This window comes from Elephantulus edwardii, unplaced genomic scaffold (assembly GCF_000299155.1).
Source record: "Elephantulus edwardii isolate Elephantulus edwardi_28Jun2011 unplaced genomic scaffold, EleEdw1.0 scaffold00071, whole genome shotgun sequence".
In the NCBI taxonomy this organism is placed as follows: domain Eukaryota; kingdom Metazoa; phylum Chordata; class Mammalia; order Macroscelidea; family Macroscelididae; genus Elephantulus; species Elephantulus edwardii.
In genome coordinates, this window is record NW_006399821.1 from 13,134,306 (window position 1) to 13,154,571 (window position 20,266).

General features: G+C 41.2%; 1 protein-coding gene across 1 annotated transcript in view; it reads left to right on the forward strand.

Annotated features, from left to right (window-relative positions):
• The first annotated feature begins 2,461 nt into the window (after window positions 1-2,461).
• LY86 (lymphocyte antigen 86) overlaps window positions 2,462-20,266 on the forward strand; it is an 88,762-nt gene continuing 70,957 nt past the window's right edge. The window contains exon 1 of the mRNA XM_006888735.1: window positions 2,462-2,585. Coding sequence (XP_006888797.1) covers window positions 2,462-2,585 — 124 coding nt within the window. The remainder of the gene's footprint in view (window positions 2,586-20,266) is intronic.

Genomic DNA, 20,266 nt, shown 5'->3' on the forward strand with positions numbered 1-20,266 from the left:
CCACCCTCATCCCCAGTTCGTTCTTCTTGCCCCCACCCATGTCTGTTTTAATTGTCCAATTGCCACAGTGCTTGTCAAAGCCAGTTCTGATTAATCTCCTTTGTCAGTGTGTCCCTTGCCATTCCCTATCACTCCTCCCTGAGAGAGACTTCACCCTGATTCATAAGGAAAAGGGGATGGCGTATTCTCTTAGCTACTTCCTGCTGAAAAGGGATGCTGTGGGTTTCAGGGTGAAGGTCTTCTCTCACTACTCTAAAGGGCCCCTTTGGCAGTAGGAAACACATAGACTATTATGGAGATTGATTTTGGAATTTAGATGCACTGTTATTAATTGTGCTTAGCCGTACATGTTCATATCCTTGAAGATGTATCATGGAAGTGTTGCAGCCTAGAAGATACAAATTTAACTAACAAGTTAAAAGTGCATGAGTCAAAAATTGAAAAGCAATAATATTCTGAGTAGAGGTTCTAATAGTGGCACAAATCAAGTTACAGAGGTAAGGTGGTTCCATTGCCATCCTTACTCTAACTTCAATGAATGAATGGAAATCCAAAGCCCCTGTAAATTTTCACTGAAATTAACAAATTTAAATTTAAAAAAAAAGAATTAAGTTAGAGTAAGGATGGCAATGAATCTGTCTTTAAGAAGATATTTTAGCTTGTTCCGCTTTCAGACTGGAGGCTTCCGGCTGCTCTGAAGTGCTCTCCAGCCTTCCACCAGCCGTCTCCACCTTCCTTCTCTTCACCCCTTTCTCTTTTCTTCCTCACACTATCTAGGATCAATCTCTCAAAAGAGTCTCATTACCATGGAGTGGGAATAAATTTGTACCTGACCTTCTGTTGAGTTCCTGAGACTGTAAATCACACAGGAGGCTAATGTCTATCTTTCTCCCTTGGAACATGAGAAGATTCAAACTGCCTTTTGGATTAGTCAAGCAGAAACCTCACTTCTTTACTTCCTCATGTGAAGCAATGTGCCCTCAGACTTCAAACTTCAACCTAGTTTCCTTCTTTTTCCTCAACTTTTTTCAGTGTGATTTACAAAGTAAATTGGTTTTCCATCCAACCATTCATACAAATTTTGCTTTATATCTTTAACTATAATAAACACAATGAAAATGTACTTTCCCCATTTCTTCCCTGTATTTCTCATTTCTATCAATCCTTCTCTTATGTCCTTTTCTGACTTCCACACCATCTTCTTAGATAAATGCTATTCTTTTGACTTTTCTTCTTGGCTCTGGTTACATAATCCATAAGAGGCTGCACTGCTCACCCAAAGGCCACACCTCTCTGAGACTTTGAATCCAGTAGTGTCTCTGTGGGAGAAAGATAAGCAATCTCCTCTGACACCAAATAGAGGGTCAGCTAGACTTAGGTACCTATTTAAATGTAGGGAGTGAGGAAGTTAGTTCTTATTTAGCTATCAGCAGAAGCAGCTGATTCACCTACTCTGCTCAGAGAATTGCTTTTCATCCCAAGGAAATGGTGCTCTCTGTCACTCTTAAACTCTGCCAATGTTGTGTCATAAGCTGGTGTAAGGATGGGGTATGTTTGGGGAGCTAGATGGAGACACTTTGGGCAACAGAACATCAGAGACCCCCTGAAGATGCTGGGATCTTTGTTTGGAGAAAGAAATGGAAAGTAACATTAATAATCCCACCAATGACCCTAACAAGCAAACCATCAGTCATAACAGGAGTCCCCTTTGCTACTCCTCCAACCAGGAAAAGACTAGACAAAGAAGATTGCTCAGTTCTGAGGCTTCTTCTCTCAACACCACTCCATGAGACTGCATCTACTGTACTCAAAGCAAGCCTTTTCTTGTTGCTGAATCCTGATCCTAAAGTGGAGCTGGAGCCAGACAGCAGGACAGTGTCACCATGGGCAAGATACTAAGTGACATTTCAGGGATCCACATTCTGGATCCACCAATGTCTCCACAAGAGAAATATGAGCAGTCAAATCCCATGCAAGTTACAGCCTCTGAAAACCCTGGTCAGCCATGAGTCAGTTCTGACTGCAGGGCCTTTCAGCATAAAGAAAATTTCAAACACTTCCTGGCAGCCCTGCCAGACCAGACTCAGGTTCGTGGTCAGCACCTGCAGATAACCAGCAGCCAGATGGAAGCTACATGCTGGAAGGTGGCTTGTCCTCCCTGAGTTTACTGCTCCACTTGGGAGTATGGGAAGAAGAGCTGCTTTGAGGCCCCTGACAGGAGGTCAGGCCTCACTCCTCGCTCTGTCGCTGTGAAGATGGACATCAGCATCCTCATGCCTGGCTCAGCCTAACATGTCTCTGAGGGCCAGTAGACAAATGCTGCTGCAAACTTCCTTTCGCTTTTTGCTGTGACTTCCCAGAGCATAAAATTTGAGAAGTGAAACTGAACATGTCACCCTGTAAAAGGGTAAAGGAAGAACGGGCCCTGTCCCTGAGCCTGTCGCTTTCTTCTCAGGTCACCATGGAAGGTCTCCTGTCTACCCTCCTTGCCTGGGCTCTGCTTTATTTTGGTGGCAGTGGCCAGGCCTGGCCCACACACACAGCTTGCAGAGAAGGCGGCTTGGAAGTGCTCTACCAGAGCTGTGGTAAGACCTTTAAAACATCCCTTTGTGTTTCTAAGGGAGTAAGGCACCCAGATGTGGCCTGCTGAAGTGCTTAGCAGATGTGGGTGAAGGGAGAGGGACTGGTGTGGCCAATCTCTCACCTGCCTCTAGATCAGCTGTCATTAGGGGCCTGTGGAAGGAGGAGAAGGAGTGAGAGAAAGTTTGACTTGAAAGACAAAGAAAATGAGGAAGACAAAACTAAGAGTCAGTGTAGCAATTCACTAACACCACAGAACTGAGACAAGACTAAGATGAACTAAAGTACCCCAAGGTCATAACATTACCCTCCAATCCAAGGTAAGAGAAGGTCAAAGCAAAAGCCCACTTTGTGTGCCTGGGCTGCGTTCCCTTTTTACTATGTTGGCAAGTTGTGTATAAAGAACATTTAAGCCCAATGCGATCATGGTCCTCTTCTTAGATCTCTAGGCCCCCTTACAGCAGTAGTTGTTATTCTTGCTGACAGCTGTCAAACCAGTTCCAACTCAAGGTGACCCTAGTCACACAGAGCAGAGGACTGTTTGGTCCTAAGTCATTCAGTTGTTACAGATCAAACTCGGCATTGATTTCAGAAGCCCATTGGCATCTGGTTGATTGTGACTGGAAGTGATGCTTTGGGACATAGTAGAATGGGCCCATGAAAGTTTCAAAACTGTAATCATCTTTCTTTCTATGGAGCAGTTGGTGGATTTGAACCATGGGGAGCAGTGATTTCAGTGCTGGGTTTTTCTTTAGAAGTAAAGAGACAAATAGGAATGTGATATTATCTCAACGGGCCAAAGAGGTATGCAAAAGGTGAATTACAGCAACCATATGGGTTGAGTCAGGAGCAAAAGACCAAACCCTGACTGGAGAGCAGAGGTGCCCAGCGAGTGGAGAGGCAAGATGGCTTGAAATCTGGAACTCTGGAGGCAGACAGGGAGCATGGTGCTGCATGGGCAGCTTAGGCGTGTAGAAAGGGGTCCAGCTTAAATGTTCAGGTCAGCCTTTCTCTAAACTGAGGAGGGACTTAAGACATCTCCCTTGAGCAAATAGCTGAACTCCACAACTAACACCCAAGAAGCCTGTCTCAGAAAGGCCAGTGTGGTCTCAAGGCCATCTGCCTCACTTTCTTCAACTCTACTAAAAAGAAGGTCTAATGAAGCTTGCCAAAAAGACAACAAATAAAGGAGAGAAAAGCCTAGGCTGGAGGTGCTGCTCCTGTCACTCTGGCTCTGACATTCATCCCAAGTGTGTGACGAGAAGCAGACAGGAGATGAATCAGCAGGTCAGGGCATGCTTGACCAGGCCATCCTCACAGAAAGACTGCCATGGCTATCAGTCCCCCAGGCGTACTCTTCACTCAGCAGGCCAGCCTGTGCAGCCTGAGCCCCGAGCAGCAAGAGGAAAGAGAGAGAAACGTTAGAACAAGGTTCCATCACCCACCTGTCCTCAGATGGGCCTGCTCACTAAGTCTGGAGCAGCACAGAGGCCCACCCGTGCTTGGAACGCTGGTAATCATGGGGTGAAGGAGCCACTGGCAGGGGGAGGCTCAGGCCATCAAGCAGCCTGCGGTGGTGTAATACAGGCTGGTGATGAAGATAGGCTGCGACCCAGAGCTTCAAGGGTAAATTCAGCTTGACTGTTGATGAAAATTATAACATCTTCTTTATAGGAAGGATTTGCAGGTGCCAGGCATTATGTAAAATGCTCTGTCTATATTATCCTCATTTTTCAAGTATATATATATTATATGTCTCCTGAGAGAGACATCTAATCATTTCTCCAAGATCTCACTGCTAGTAGAAGCAGGATTATGCCCCAGCAGTGCAGAGATGTTGTTGTCATGTTATGTAGAGTTGAGACCAACTCATAGCTGACCCTCCAGCCAGTTTTTAGAGGCTGTAAATGGCACAGGAAGAGACTGGAATATTTAAGGAATTAAAGTGAGTTGGTCCCTGGTGTGCCTGACTCTCATGTTCATAATATTAATCTGCCTAAAATCCAGTGTCGTAGGCAGGTGAGGTGGGATAAAAGTGATACGGAGGAGCAGGGAGAAAGCAGGGCATTTGACCCTGTGTAGTGTGGGAACCACAGGAAGTGGGTAAGGGTGAGAACACAGGAGGAGGAGCAGAGACAGAACAGGGCAGTGCTCTAGAGATCCAGAGAAGGTGGGCTGCTCTTTCTGACAGTGAAGAGAGAGAACTTTTGGATTTTGAGCATTGGACTGGAATTTATTTGAAGCTGGAGCAAGAGGAGCAGTAGCAATCCTGAAGGGAAAAGGGAGTGTCTGCCTAGCATCATGTGGAAGTTCAGTGGACATCTTTGGTCCCCTGAGTTAGCAGAAAAGAAAGTAGTGCTTCATCTCTTGAGAGGACTGTGTGGTGGAGAGCTGGCCCCACGGATGGGGTGAAGGACATACAGTCCAACGAGTTGCCCCCACTTTGCTGTGACATTCACAGAGAACATCCCTGCATGCTTACGCCCTCTCACCACACAGCATACACACTGCGACTGGAACTTCACATGCACAGGGCGTGGGAGGGTTGTCTGGCAAAAGAAAGCATCTACTGTTTTCTGGCTTTGATGCTTGCTTTTCCTTTTTATTTTGTAATTTCAGCATCAGGGGAGGAGAAAGGAGAAAAGCTTAGATTAGATGCTGTTTGGAATAATTAAAAAAAAAATCCCTGGGGAGGGAAAAAAAGACCCTCATAAGCAGTTGCTGGGCTCTGGATATTAAATAGTAAGTGAGGCACATTCTCCAGAAATGTAGGAGTCCTGCCCTGCGCCATTACTACTGTTGCAGTAAATATAAGAGCAACAACCTGTTTCTAAAAGTCAGAAGACTACAAAGGCAGCCAGGGCATTTCCTTTGTTAAGTCACAGTGCATATCCCAGAGTGAGAAACAGCCCAGACACCCCACTCCATGACATACCAATGCCCACCATGTATTTATTTATATGCTGCAACTTTTGCACTGGGATCTGTGGAAGCCTACGAAAATGCATATGTTAAGAAGATGGAATAAGTAGCAGGAGAAGCAAAGGGAAGTGAGGGAGGGAGAGACTAAAGATCAGGACAGAAATGTGGACTACACAGGAAGCAGTGGAGGAGGCAAGATCTGGGGAGTCAGAGTCTGAAAACAGTGCATCATCTGTAGACCTGATGCCCTTGCCTGTAGAGGGAATACATACATTTCCTCTGTCTGCTATAGCTCTCAACTATTGCCGTCGAGTAGGAATCACTCCTAGCTAAACATCCACTGGGTTTCCAAGGCTGCAAATTACACAGGAAGAGATTGCTAATTTTTCTTCCTTGGAATCATTGGTGAATCCAAATATCTAGAGACGTGTGGCTTTTGGTTAGCAGTGCAACTTCCTACAGACTAAGCCACTATTTCTAGGTGCCATTGAGTCCAATATGATTCATAATGGCCCTGTGAACAACAGATCTGAACCTTGCCCTACTCGTCACCATCCTCACAATCTCTGTCACGCTCAAGTACATTGTGTTAGTCACTGTGATAATTCATCATGTTGAGTCTTTTTCTCCTTCACTGACTCTCAGCCTTTCCCAGCATGATGTCTTTTTCCAAGGAATAGCACCTCCTGACAACATGCCCAAGGTAAGTGAGATGAAGGTTAACTATCTTTGCCTCCAAGGAGCACTCTATTTACACTTTCTCCAAGACAAATGTATTTGGTTTTTGGCAATCGATGGTATGTTCAATATTCCTTGCACACAATTCAAAGGCATGGACTCTTTCTCAGTCTCCATTACTCATTGCACAACTTTCAGATGCATGGGAAGCAACTGAAAAGACTATAGTTTTTATCAAATATACATTAGTCTTTAAACTGACTTCCTTCCTTTTTAGTACTTTCAGAGGTTCTTGATAACAGATTTCCCCCTATGCAACACTTCTTGACTACTGATACCAAGGGTACTAATTAGGGATCCAATTTTTGACAATGTCAATCTTTCATCCATTTATGATATTTATGTTATCGCCTATATGTCCAATGGTATTTTCTGTTTATTTGATGTTGACACATAATCCATATTGAAAGCTATAATCTTTGGTCTTCTGCACTGTTTCAGATCTTCATTTTCTGCAATGAAGGTTGTATCAATGACCCATCACAAATTTTTGATGAGTCTTCCTCAAATCCTGATGCCCCGTTCTTCTTAATATAGGCCAGCTTCTCAAGTGATTTACTCCGAAAACATTATTAATGGATAAGGAGAAATGATACAACACACTTTCCTGATTTTAAACCTTGCAGTGTTCTCTTGTTCTGTTTGGACAACAGCTTCTTGGTCTATGTGTAGATTTCACATAAGGGGTTATACAATTTGTTGAGTAGGGGGATGAGGGAAATTGAAAAAAATTGTTCTTGAAAACAATGTATTCAGATTTTTTAACTAGTAGAAAATTAAAAAGAGTTCTAGGATTTTCATTCTTATCGATGTTAGCCAAAAGTTTTTACGATCTACACAGTTAACTGCCTTTGCATAGTAAGTAAAACACAAGTTATTATCTTTCTAGTGTTCTCTACTTTTAGTCAAGATCCTTTTAACATCAACAATGACATTCCAAGGCATGCCAATACATTCTGAGAGATGTCATTGCATTCTGAAGGATGTCATTGTTGCTGTCAGAGGTATTTTGACTAAAATCAGGAATACTAGAAAGACATTCGTGTTTTATTGACTATGAAAAACATTTGACTGTGTATATCATAAAATACTATAGCTAAGTTTGAATATATAGAAATTCCCTCTTGATATGCTCTTGTATTTTCTAAACAATATTCAGTAAAATTTTAGTTTCATGTAGTATTGACATTGTTTGATAACTTTGACATTCTATTGGCTTATTCTTGTTTGTAGTAAGAACATGCATCTCTTCCAGTCATTTAGCCAGATAACTGTTTTCCAAATTTGTTAACAGAAACTAGTGAACAGGTCCAGGGTTTCATCCGTTTGTTGAAAGCATGTCACTTAGTACTCCATCAATTCCTAGAACTTTTTTATTTTCCAAGTGACTTGAAGGCAGCTTTGACTTTTTCCTTTATTCCATTGGCTTTTGGTCATGCTAGTTTCAGCATTTGCCACTTCTTTTTGGTAAGTGATTGTTCCTTCCAACTTCTATTAATTTAATTCTTCCTGTACTTATTCTTGTTATGTGACATTGACTTGACTGTGACTCCTAATGATACTATGAACAATAGGTCTGAACTCTGCTCTGAAGCTCTGAACTTGGATCTGAAATCTTGAGCCAATCTCACCATATCCAGCATACCTTACATTACTACCCCAGTTTACTGTGTCAATCCACCTCATGCAGGAGAGATTCCTAATTACAATTTGATGGTTCAAAATGCTACATATCTATTCTCTTCACATTTGTGAGATCAGAAGGTCAAAATCAGTGTCACTGGGCCAAATTCTAGTCAGAGCCATCTTTCCTTGAGAGCTCCAGGGAGAGAACCTATGCCTTTGCCAGTTTCTAGAACTATAATTCCAATATTCATTAGCTTATGGCTCCTTTCTTCATTCTCAAATCCAGTGTAATATTATCTTCTCACTCAGAATCTGCATTCCTCATCTTTTATCAGGTGGTCTTTCCTCTCATCTGTATCAAGTTTCCCTCTTAGAAAGACACGTCTTATTCAGTATAAAACCTACATAGGTGTGAACACATTATAATCACATTTGCAAAGTTCATTTTTTCAGGTAAGATAACATACACAGGTTCTGCGGGTTAGGATTTGAGTCTTTCTGGGGCCATATTCAGCCTACAGGAATAGGACTAACACTCTTAGTTACCTCATGAGTCTATATGAAGATTAAATGAAAAGACTGCATGGCAAGTGCTCAGCATGTGCCATATATGCAACAAATGTTTGTGAGTCATGATTTTGCAAAGTATTTTACACTTGTCAGAAAAAACATTTTACTATGAGTTTCCCTGAGACCAAATGAAGCAAGGAAGTGGCATTGTCAAATAAAACTGCATTAGTTTTTCAGGAGATGTACACCTTCTCCTGATCCTGACGAGAGCTACGCAGTGTGAGTGGCTTCCTCGGTGACTTAAAACTGATGTTGTTCCAATGTCGTTCACAGTGATCTCATCACTAAAATACACGTAAGGGTCGACTCAGCAAAATAACACATTAGAACCTTTCACAAACGCAACAGGTATGGATGGTACAAGGGAAAAGTTAGCTAGTGCAATTTCTAGGAATTGTATAGGAAGAGGCTGCAAACCCTCCAGAAAACGCCCTGTAAAGAATTGCTTTTGGTATTGGCACAAAGTTCTGATGAGGATTGGAGAGTAGAGATCTGTGTTGTGATTTTTAACTTTGAGTAAAGACTATGTCATAGTTTAAAGGCAGATCCACCATGCTTTGATATGAACCAGGAAGAGAGGAGGGCCATAAAATTAAGAAGCATATGACACATGATGAAGTCACGTCCTTTTTGTGGTGTTTCTGGCACACACAGTAATGTGGCCTCACAAGTGGCTCTTGGGACTATCTTAAGGTAACAGTCAGCAAACTCACTCTGGACTGAAGGCTACTTGCTCCCTGTTTATGTTCAGTCTGTGAACAAAGAATAATTCCTCCATATTTAAATATATGAAAACATAAAAAAAAGTATTTTTTGACATGTGAAAGTGAAATAAAATGCACATTTTAGAGTTCATGAAATATCATTAGGGAGCTCTGCTTGTCTTGTGGTAATAGACTGTGCTGCAGTCTCAAAAGCATGTGGTTCAAACGCACCAGCTGCTCCTTGGGGGAAAAGAATGGTCAATCTCTTCCCATTAGATTAAATGTCTCTGAAAAGTCTTCTGGAGTATCAGTTATGGGTCAAATCCAACTTGACAGTACTCAACAACAACAATCACAAAAAAGTATTATTGGTACCAAGCTATGTTCTTTGTTTGTTTATGTTCTGTCAATGGTTCCTGTAGTACTGGTAGACAAGAGTGGAGGAAACAGAGACAAGGCAGTTCCCAATGCCTAAAAGATTTACTACCTGACACTTCATAGGAAAGTTTGCTGAGTCCTGGTCAAGGGTAGAAAAGAGTATCTCAAATTTTTAAGATCAGAACCTCAAGCTCTAATCTTCTGATTATTTCAGCCATAGAGTTGCATGAGTTGTACATAAACTTCATTCCAAAAACACTGAGATTCAAGTAATTTGTAGGATCTATGAATCAAAACTTTACCCTGTCCTGCACCATCCTTACAATTTTCTACCATTCTAAAGTTCATTGTTACAGTTACGTGTCAATTTTTCTCACTGAAGCACTTCCTCTATTCACTGACTTTTAATCTTTCTAAGTATGATGTGTTTTCCCAGGGATTGGCTTCTCCTTACTGTTAGGGTGTGACGGTGAGGGAGAGAGAGAAAGAAGTAGATAATGGCCCCAAGAAACGAACAGGCCTTTATTGTGCAATCTAAGAGGATCAAAATAGCGTAAGGAGCGTTGGGGGGAGGGGTCTTCTTATAGAGGTCCTGGGGAGGACTTCTCAGAATTTGGGGTGTTAATTAAGTTAGGTTTAGGCTATTTTGATAAGGCTCAGACCTATTGTTTGGTCTGGTCTTTGATATGACCAGCTTAGATGTCATCAGGTTTCTCAGGAAGTGATCATGCCTAGGGTGGTTGTGGGGGCGCAACTGCCATATTCTTCCTCCACTTACAATATGCCAAAATTATATGAGATGATGTTTTACCTTCCTTGCCTCTACAGAGCATCATAGTTGTACTTCTTCCAACATAGATTTGTTTATTCTTTTGGCAGTTCACAAAATAGTCAATATTCTTTATTAACGCAACAATTCAAAGACATCCATCCTTTTTCAGTCTTCCTTATTCATTGTCCAACTTTCAAATGCATGTGAAGCAATAGAAAATACCATGGCTTGGGTCAGGTGCACCTTAGTCTTAAACTGACATCCTTGCTCTTTAGCACTTTAAAATACTTTACATATATTAAGCATCTTAATACAGTCACACGTTGAGACATCATACAAAGTAGCCTAAGGGTTCTTATTCCATCCCGTGTCTCTTACACTTGTAAATTCTAATCTCGATGAACCTAGGCTATTTGACCCTAAAAACGTAAGATGGAGACAGGTAGAAGGCACAACTCAGAACACACGTCTTTATGTGAAATCCCTAAGCATTCTGTGGACCAACCAACGCAGAAAAGTGGTTTTCTGATTCAAGAACAGATTTCCACACCTCCTCCTCCAACTTTCCTGAACGCTATGTCTTAACAGCCCCTTTTACTAACCCACTTGTAACACATTCTCAAGTACCCACTAGGCACTGGAAGTCAAGGAACACCCATATCTACTTTTCTCATGCTGTGGGCAACAACTTCTCTTTTGTTGTCAGATATCTGGAGTGCACAACTCCTGAATAAAACAAAGCAAGTGAAAGGTCATTCTCTTATGAGTAAGAAAAGCATATGATCCAGTCCTGGTGAGTTGATATACTTGTTTCATAGAGGAACCAGCACCCTCCCTTCCCCAGGCTGTCAGAAGTGCCCTCTGTGGAGTAGTGGGTTAGAGAGTATGTGGTAGAACCTGGCAATTATGTTAAGTGTTATGAGGGATCTCTGATGTGCCCTGGGCATTCTCCTCTGAAGTTTCTGGGGTTACGTGACTATTGCATGGCTTCTAGCCTCCAAGTATTCATTGTGAAACTTCTAATCACATGTCTCTTCTCCCTTTCTGAGGAGGCAGTCAGCCTCTTCTTGCCTGAGCTGGTTTCTCAGACACTTCATCTGACTTCCAAACTGTCCTTAATTACAAAGTCTAAATCAGGCCACTGTGCAACTGACTAATCTATCAAGGTGAACAAACAGGACAATTAATCAAGACTTTCAGAATGCAAAACAATGCAGGCAGCATGTCCAAAATCAGAATAAACTGCAAATGACCTCTCCATAGGGCAGAATGAACAACTAAGTCCCAATCAGTGTGTAAGGAACCCAAAGTGTGTTGCTAACCCAAAGGCTGAGCCTTCCTAACAATTCAATTCACCTGCAGCTCCACGGGAGAAATATGAACTCTGTCCTCTGGTAAGGTTTACAGCTTCAGAAACTCAACGGGTAATCAGTAATGAGTTGATTGCCACTTGGTGACAATGAGAAGAAAGAGAATTTTAAAATCTCCCTAGTAAAGACCTTCCACAGAAGAAGATATTCAGATGGCCAACAGACACATGGAGAAATACTCAAAAACACTCTCAATAAGAGAGATGCGAATCAAAACCATAATGAGATATTATCTCACTCCGGTAGCAGTGGCAAAGCTTAATAGGACAGCAAGTAATAAATGTTGGAGAGGATGTAAAGAGATAGGAACAATGGTACGACCATTGCCAAGATAGGTAAAATGGTACAACCACTCTGGAAGGCAGTTTGAAGTTCCCTGAAAAAGCTGAACATAGAAATCCCGTATGACCCAGCTAATCCACTGCTTGGAATATACCCTGAGAAAATGAGAAATGAGACATAATTGGAGGTATGTACAGCAATGTTCACAGCAGTATCATTCACCATTGCGAGATCCTGGAAACAGTCCAAATGTCCAACTACAATCAAAAGGATTGAGAAATTGTGGCACATGCATACAATGGAATACTACATGGCATGTAGGAGCAATGATTTTGAATATTACTTCATAACTTGGGAGGGACTGGAGAGCATCTCACTAAGTGAACAAACTCAGTCCCATAAGGACAAATACTGTAAAAGAACATTATTGTAGAAATAGATAACTCGTAAAATGTATATGAGGATCCAGGAGGGGGGAGGGTAGGAGCAGAGGGGTGAGCATGGGCAAGGAGGCAATTATAGGGTGCACAATTTGAAGAGCAGATGTTACTGAACGCAACTGAATGCAAAGGTTTCTTTCCGTAGCCGATTGCCAATAAGACAGACAGGTTGCAAGTTATGTAAGCACTTTATTAGAGATCTGGGAGAAAGCAGTGAGATCCTTTTCAGAGACTGCCTCCCTATCTGGGAGTAGTCATTAGGTTTTTATACTAGGGTTAGACAGCAACTCACTCAACAATGCATCGTTGTTAGTAAAATCAAAGAATTCCCATATCTGGGGGGAAAAAATAAAAATTCACACACAGGTACCACCATTAAACAGGTAAACTACAAAATAGTTAAGATATGACTGAAAAGGCCCTAACACAGGCCCTGAAACGATAAAGGCTGACTCAGAAAAGGCACACCTTCCCTCCTGACAAACAGGTGGATTAAGATAAAATTTACATATGACAGGGAAAAAACAGTTTCAAAGAGGTAAATGCTGATCTAAGAAAGATGTATTTTCTATCCTGGTAAACAGTTTAAACTAAAGAAAGGAAACAGAATTCTAAGGCAACATAGCCAGTTTTGCCTGCTGGAGAAAACGGATGTCAATTTTATAACTATAGTTTTATAACTGATACATATTTAGAGAATCCTGACCTTATTAATACCACCCCATCATAGTGGGAAGAGTGAGTAAAGAAAATTGGACAGGTATGGTATGAAAAATAATGTATCCAAACTTTATAAGCAAAGCAGTACAAAATTAAAAAAAATGTATTTTAAAAAACAAATTTTCCTAAAAAGAAAAAGCAGGAAAAAATTCCTGTTCTCAAAATCTAGTAAATCGATAATTAATAAAGCATACATAAAATTGTTGAAAGCATCACAATACAAGTTGTCATTTAGCAATGTTTTCAAAGACCAAGAGGAATATAAATGAAATACTGTATAATTAATGAAAAGAACTACCTGAGAGACAGAGGCAATTGGAAAGGGCCAACCTTGGATACATAAGATAGAGGAAGTGCCAGGAGCACCGAAGAGCTCTGGGTGGAGCAGACATACTTAAAGTTCTCACTCCTTAGACATAGGCTCCAGGATGAGTGTCTGAAGACATGGCCACCTAAGTTCCAAAAGGTCACAGCCACGTGTTCTACTCTGCACTGGAGGGAGTCACCAGTCATTGGAATCAACTCAAAACTAACTCTTTGCTATCATTGTTTTAAGCAAGGTAGGGACTTTCTTACCCCAACTAAACTTAAACACAAGAAGTTGATAAAGAAATACTGAAAGGATAACACTGAGCCGTCCTTTATAAAAACGGGAAATGAAAGTGAGCAGAGGCTGGAAGAGGAAGCAAACCACTTATTTGCATTCCTGGTACCAAGCCCAGCGGCCTGATTTCTATTCGGTTGTTAATATTTCACAGCTAAACCTTCAAGAAGATGTTGATTCTACCACATACTTTTTAAACAAGATGCTACATAGCTTAGTGAACAGGGATCAGAGGAGAGAAAGCAGCCCAGCATCTGTGGTTTTGTAGAAGGCAAGCTGCATCCTTCCAAGTACTATCCACGTCTCTTTCCAGCTCAGACAAATTGCATTGGGCAGCTTTGCTGCTCTGGGTGGAGAGCTTTTGAAAAGGTCAAAATGGGGGAAGTCTGTCTTCCAGCTCAGGGCTACTATTGTAGAAATTACAAGGGCAGTTAGCACAGCCCCAAGGCAGCAGTGAGTCTGTTCTGCTCAGCAGAGTAACACATGCTTTGGGCACAGGGAAATGAACACTCACAGGTATTAAAAGCAGTTCATCCAAAATGCTTTTTAGACATGAGAATGGTGAGGCTTTGTCTCATATACTTCAGGCAAGTTTTCAGGCAAGGCTGGTCTCTGGAGAATGATGTCCAGCCTGAGAGAGCAGAGTCAGCAAAATGGAGGAAGACCCTCCATGTAAAAAGCGGCTGCCATCAAGAGTTCAAACCTAGCAACGATGTCCAGGGTCATGCAGGCCTGGGCAGTGCCTCATTCTGTCTTAAATAGAGTTGCTTTGATCAGGAACTGACTGGGCAGCACCTTACAACACCAGGAAACAAGCTCTTGAACATGCATCTGAGCAAAATGCAGGGTGATTGGTGTCCAGAGAGGCAGCGATTGGCAGCATCTGCCAGACTTCTTGTGTGGGATTAAAGAAGGCCCCATTGTGTGTCTCTTCTTGAAATTCTGTGCCAGTTGCCCCTCTAGTGTCTCTCTGCCTCAAGAACAAGAGTGTGCTGTAATCAATCCAGTGGCTAGAAGGAAATGAAAAGGAAGCCAGTCCAGAAATCCCAGTGCTCCCTTCCCAGCACAATTTATAGTCAAAGATTCACCACACTGCCTGCTCAGCCCAGGCGCTTTCAATGGGTTTCCTTCTTTGAAGCCTGATGTCCTCTCTGGCCAGAGGAGCACCCCTGCCAGCACCAGTGAGAAGCCAGAATAGAATGATGAGTGCTCTCTTTGCCTGGTAACCAGTGGGGACAGCATCCCATAGCCTGGAGCATTCATATGTAAAAGACATCCATGGGAGTTTTGGTGATGAACTTAGCTTTTTTACATTGTATTAAAAGTGGCATTCCTTATACAACTAATACATCAAAACTTTGTAAATGTAACAAATTCATGGTTTTTGCAGATTTGTGTATATTGAGCACAAATTTATTGATAGGTTTGCTTATTGAGCACACGTTTATTGAAAAGATTTCTATAAACATTTGGATGGATATAATAGATTTTCCTAACTGCTTTAAAACTTGAGGCAAACCATAACCTGTGGCCATCGAGTTCATTCTAAATAATAGCAACTCCCTGTGTAGCAGAACGAAACTGCTCAATAGAATATTTTTGAAGGTAACCCTTGTGATGCAGTGCATTATGTATTACATTGTCAATGGGACAATCTCTGGTTCAAATCCAGTAGCTGCTCCATGGGAGACTGATAAGCAGTCTCCTCCAATACATATGTACAACCCTGAAAACACAATGAATTGTCATTGGTGGGCTGATTGCTTTATAATCTGTATGGAAACAGATCACCAGACCTTTCTTTCATAGTTCCACTCCTCAGTGGGTTCCAACTGGTGTTAGAAGCTGTTGAGTCAACTCAAAGTGACTCTATGAACATTAGATCTTAGCCTTGCTCTATCCTCCACCTTCCTTACTAACTCCATCGTGCTCAGGTCCTTGTCACGGCCGCTGTGTCAACCCAACTTGTTGAGGGTCTTCCTCTCTTCAGCTCTCCATCTTTCTCAGCATTATATTTTTTCCAAGGATTGACCCTTCCTAACAACACATCCAAAGTAAGTGAGATGAAGTTCCTGGAGAACTTAATAAAAGCAGGCACAAATTACTTATTGCCATTTTCTTAAACTATTGTAAAAATATAGATATTATGGGTCTTAATATATTGCTCTATCATTCTTACCTATATTCTTATCCTAAATATAAGAATAAATAAATACAGGAATATATTTTATATTCCTATATGGACGGTGCAGGAGAGACCCTCGATGAGATGGATCGATTCTGTAAGTGAATGTGTTTGAGACAGCGAGGTTGGCACAGGATAAAATGGCGTTTAGGGCTCTTGTACAGAGGGTAGCTATGAGTCACAAGTGACTCAATGGCACATAACAACAACGTATTCTTATACCTCTTCGGACTACACTTACCTTGTTATTATACTTACATATCACCTGTAGGTCAGTTTGTCATACTGTGATGACTTGTGTGTTGCTGGGATGCTGGAATTGATGCCAATAGTATTTAAAATACTAAAAAGATCACCCATTGTGGACAATATCATCAGTTTCCAGATAAAGACTGACTGGGAAAAAAGGCCTACCCATCTGCTTCCAAAACTCAACCAATGAAAAGCATACGGATCACATCAAAATATTGTCAAATGTGGTCAGAATCCTCTTGGATTGGCTGGCCCTGAGCAACAGATAAAAACAATGGACTCAAATATGTCGATGATGTTCAAGATGGTGTAGGAGTTGGCACTGCTTTGTTCTGTTGTACATAGGCTTTGGAGGAGACCTCACAAACTCAGTGGTAATCAACAGCATTACTGTCCTTTCCTTGGGTTAGTTCTCTGTTTTCTTTGCTTTACATAGTACCTTGGAAAGCAAGATAAAGATGATTATCTCAGACCAGATGCAGATTTGAGTTACCCACTGATTCTGGGTTGGGTGGTAGCCAGCATTTGATAACCTCTTTGCTTAAACTTTACCTAGTTCATTACTAAGACTTTTAAAGTCTCTCCCTTCCTAAGGTTCCTTGTAGCCTAGTATTTTTCCTCGAGTAATATGTTATTCAAGCTGTGCTTGGTTATTGTAATGTAGCTCATTATTTTACCATTATAATTTATTGGCTTAATCTGTATACTTTGTTAGAAACTTATGCTACCTTTGGTAATGCTGAAACATCATTGGAAGGGTCACTTGGAGGTTTTATTGCTTGGAAGTTGAATGTTTTCATCATTACAGCTAAGACTAGGCTTTTCAACATGTAGCTAATCTATCATTTTAGAAGACGTCATTGAATCATTGTTTTATTCATTTACTATGTGATTGCTAGTATTGGCTTAACTGTTACTTGTCTTGATCCTGTTGTCTGTCAAGAGCTTGTCAGGCTTTGTGCTGTGTTTTTTGCCCATATGATCTGGCTCGTTTACTCCTTAAACCTACCTCTACCTGCTGGAAAGAGAAAAATCTCATAATCCCTTCTGGTTTATCCATGTGGAGGAGTCACTGACTCACCAGCCAACTAAGACGGAGGCTTTGTGCTCATCTAGTGCTTAGGGACATGACCTAATTGCCTTCTTGTTTTTGTTAAACCTGCACCATTCAGACATACCTCTTCAAGTAATCCCTGAAAGCAAAACTGTGAGTGATGAGGTCTTAAGAGCTGAATACAGAAGCTGCCTGGCATCATCAATGCTATCCATCTCGGTGAGCAGAGGAAAGGAACTGCTGAGTTGCATCCTCCGTCCTCACACCGTGCCCTCTCTGCCAGAGATGAGAATGGCAAGCCACACAGGATTACCCATGGGTCTACTCACAGTCCCGTGGCTGCTGTCGGTTCAAGGAACATGATCTTTCTCCTCACTACTTGCAGTGATTGTGTACCTTGCAGACTGAAGACAGGAAGGGCAACTACATGGGATGAGGTCTCTTGGGCATCACTCTTATGCTGTGTGAGGCAACGAAGTTGGTGTGGCCTTTTGATAGCTGCCTTTGCGGCTCCTTATGAAAGATTATTTTCCCGTAATTGTGTTTTGTATTCAGTTGAGTTGGAACCAATCATAGCTGACACTCTGATGGATTTTCAGGCATGTTAGGACTCATAGGTGGAGATTGTTTATCTTTCTCCCATAGAGCAGCTGGTGAATTAAAAATCATGTGCCTTGGGGGACGGGAGCGCCGTTCCTTACCACTTGTTCACCAGTGCTCCTTAATAATGGTTTAGTGGATGTTAATTGACCCCAAAAGTAGCCAATTTGACTGACTCTTTTACATGGTTTCCTCTTTTCCCACCAGACAGGCTTTCTGCCTACATCCAGATGGGGGCAGCCCCGGGCAGCCTTGTCCACAGGCTCAGGGTAGATCAAAGGTGCTTTGCTGAACTGGGAAATGTCCAGACCAGACAGAATGTCAGGACTTTAGTGAAAACACTTTTACGTTCAGCACAGGAGTTCTAAGCCAGGGAAGTCATGCATCTTAGCCACAGCCCCAGACCTGGGTGATGGCCGAATCCTCCCAAGCAAGTTCTACTTCCTTTCTTAAGGATGAATGTCATGATGTGAGCTCACTCAACTTTAGGTCTAAGGTAACACATAAGTCTAGACCAGACCCTTTTCTTTACACCTATAGCCTCAAATTCTCTTTAAGGCAATCTACTGCCCAAATACCTTTTCTTCTAAACACTTATAAAACAAGAGCCATAGTATATTATAAACACTTGTGGGAACTTATTGAAAATACTGAAAAGATCAATGATTTATAAATTTACTGCTACTGATAACTTTATATAGAAATTGCAGATCAACATAGCACAATGAAAAGAACAACTTCTAGATAGGACCTTCCTTTTTCTAGGCTTGGATCATCATCACAAACTCTAACAGTGTTTATCAAATAAATTACTGTGACAGAAGATACCTAACGGACACATGACAGGGAACTGAGGCCTCAAAGCTCACAATCATGCAAAAGAGACTGCTGGTGTCCACAGGTCAGCAGCCTGCTTCTTCTCTTCTCGGTACTTGGAGAAGCTTGCAAAGTCAACACTGCAGCCATCAGGAAATCCCTCCCCACTGCTGGGGCCGTCTGCCTTGAGTCTGGACCCCTTGATGGAAAACATCCCACAAGGGGAGTATGAAGAGACTCTAAATGGTACTGTTCAAAATCTAAGTAGAATAAAGAGAACAAAGGAAGACCATTTTTCCAGGGAGAACCATAGTGTCCCCATCTCACATGTGGGTCTGATCTCACTACACTAAAGAGTACATGAGCTTGTGGGTGTTCCCAAATACAAAATATGTGGGGAGACAATAACCTGGCGGTTTATGCTTTGAATAAGTGGTTGACCAGTGATCACAAGCTTCCTAACAAGCATCAAATTCCTTCAAAAATGTGTCTGTGGTTTTATAATCAATATAACCAAAGCAACAGAGCTGGAGCCCCTGATGAGATCAGGCATGTCAGCTGAAGTGCTTTCCTTGGGGACGCAGCTCTCAAAATTTGAGAAAACAGTGCAGGAACAAGCCAAACAGAGTTACTGATCTTTTTGCAAAGCCACAGTGTCCTTCTAAATCTCACGTGCTCTGGAAACAATAGAGCAGAGTTTAAAAATGCAAACATCTTGCCATCTTTGGGGGGTTTTATAAATTTTTTTATTTGGAGATTTCTTTTTTAAATTCAATGAGTTGATTCTAAATTTTATGCAGAAGAATAAAGGGCTGGGCACAGCTAACTTATTCCTGAAGAAGAGAGTGTTCTCTAACATCAATTTTGATCCGGAGGCCTATCCATTGATAGTGATATCGACACAGAAATATACCTGTAAATTGGAAGAATAGTCAAAAAATTGAAAATATGTAGAAACTTGCAGCTTTTTGGACTAGTAAGGAATGGCTTTAGGACAACAGATTGTTCAAAAGTAAAAAGAAAATTGAATTCCTATACCTCAACTCATAACAATCAATTCAAATTAGATTAAGTTACAAACAACACTGTCAGAAGAAATTATAAGGAAATATCTTTATGTCTTTAATATTGGGAAACATTTCTAAACCAGACACAAAAATCCAATAAAGAATGACAAATATATGAAAAATGCAGTCAGAGATTTAAAAGTATTTATAATGCATAAAACTGACAAAAGATTGCATTAAAAATTATATAGCCTTATGAAACATGCAAGAAAAAGATAAATACCTAATATTTTTAGAAGATCAAAGACATAAATACAAAATTTAAAGGAGTAATGTAAGAGGCAAATAAACATAAAAGATGCAAATGAAACTCAGAATTATACATAATTTTCACTCCCATCACATGGGCAAACTTTAAGTATGCCAATACCAAGTGACAGTAAAGAAAAGAAAAGAAAAAAATCTAAACAATGACTAGGAAGACTGAATTAAAATTGATGTCTTTGAATTATGGATTTGGTGAAGTTGGTTGAGTATACCACTGACTGTGAAAAGAACAAACAAATCTTTATTGGACAAAGTGCAACCAGAGTGTTCTTTAGCAGCAAGGAAAGGGAGACTTTATGGCAAAGACGTTGACCACACT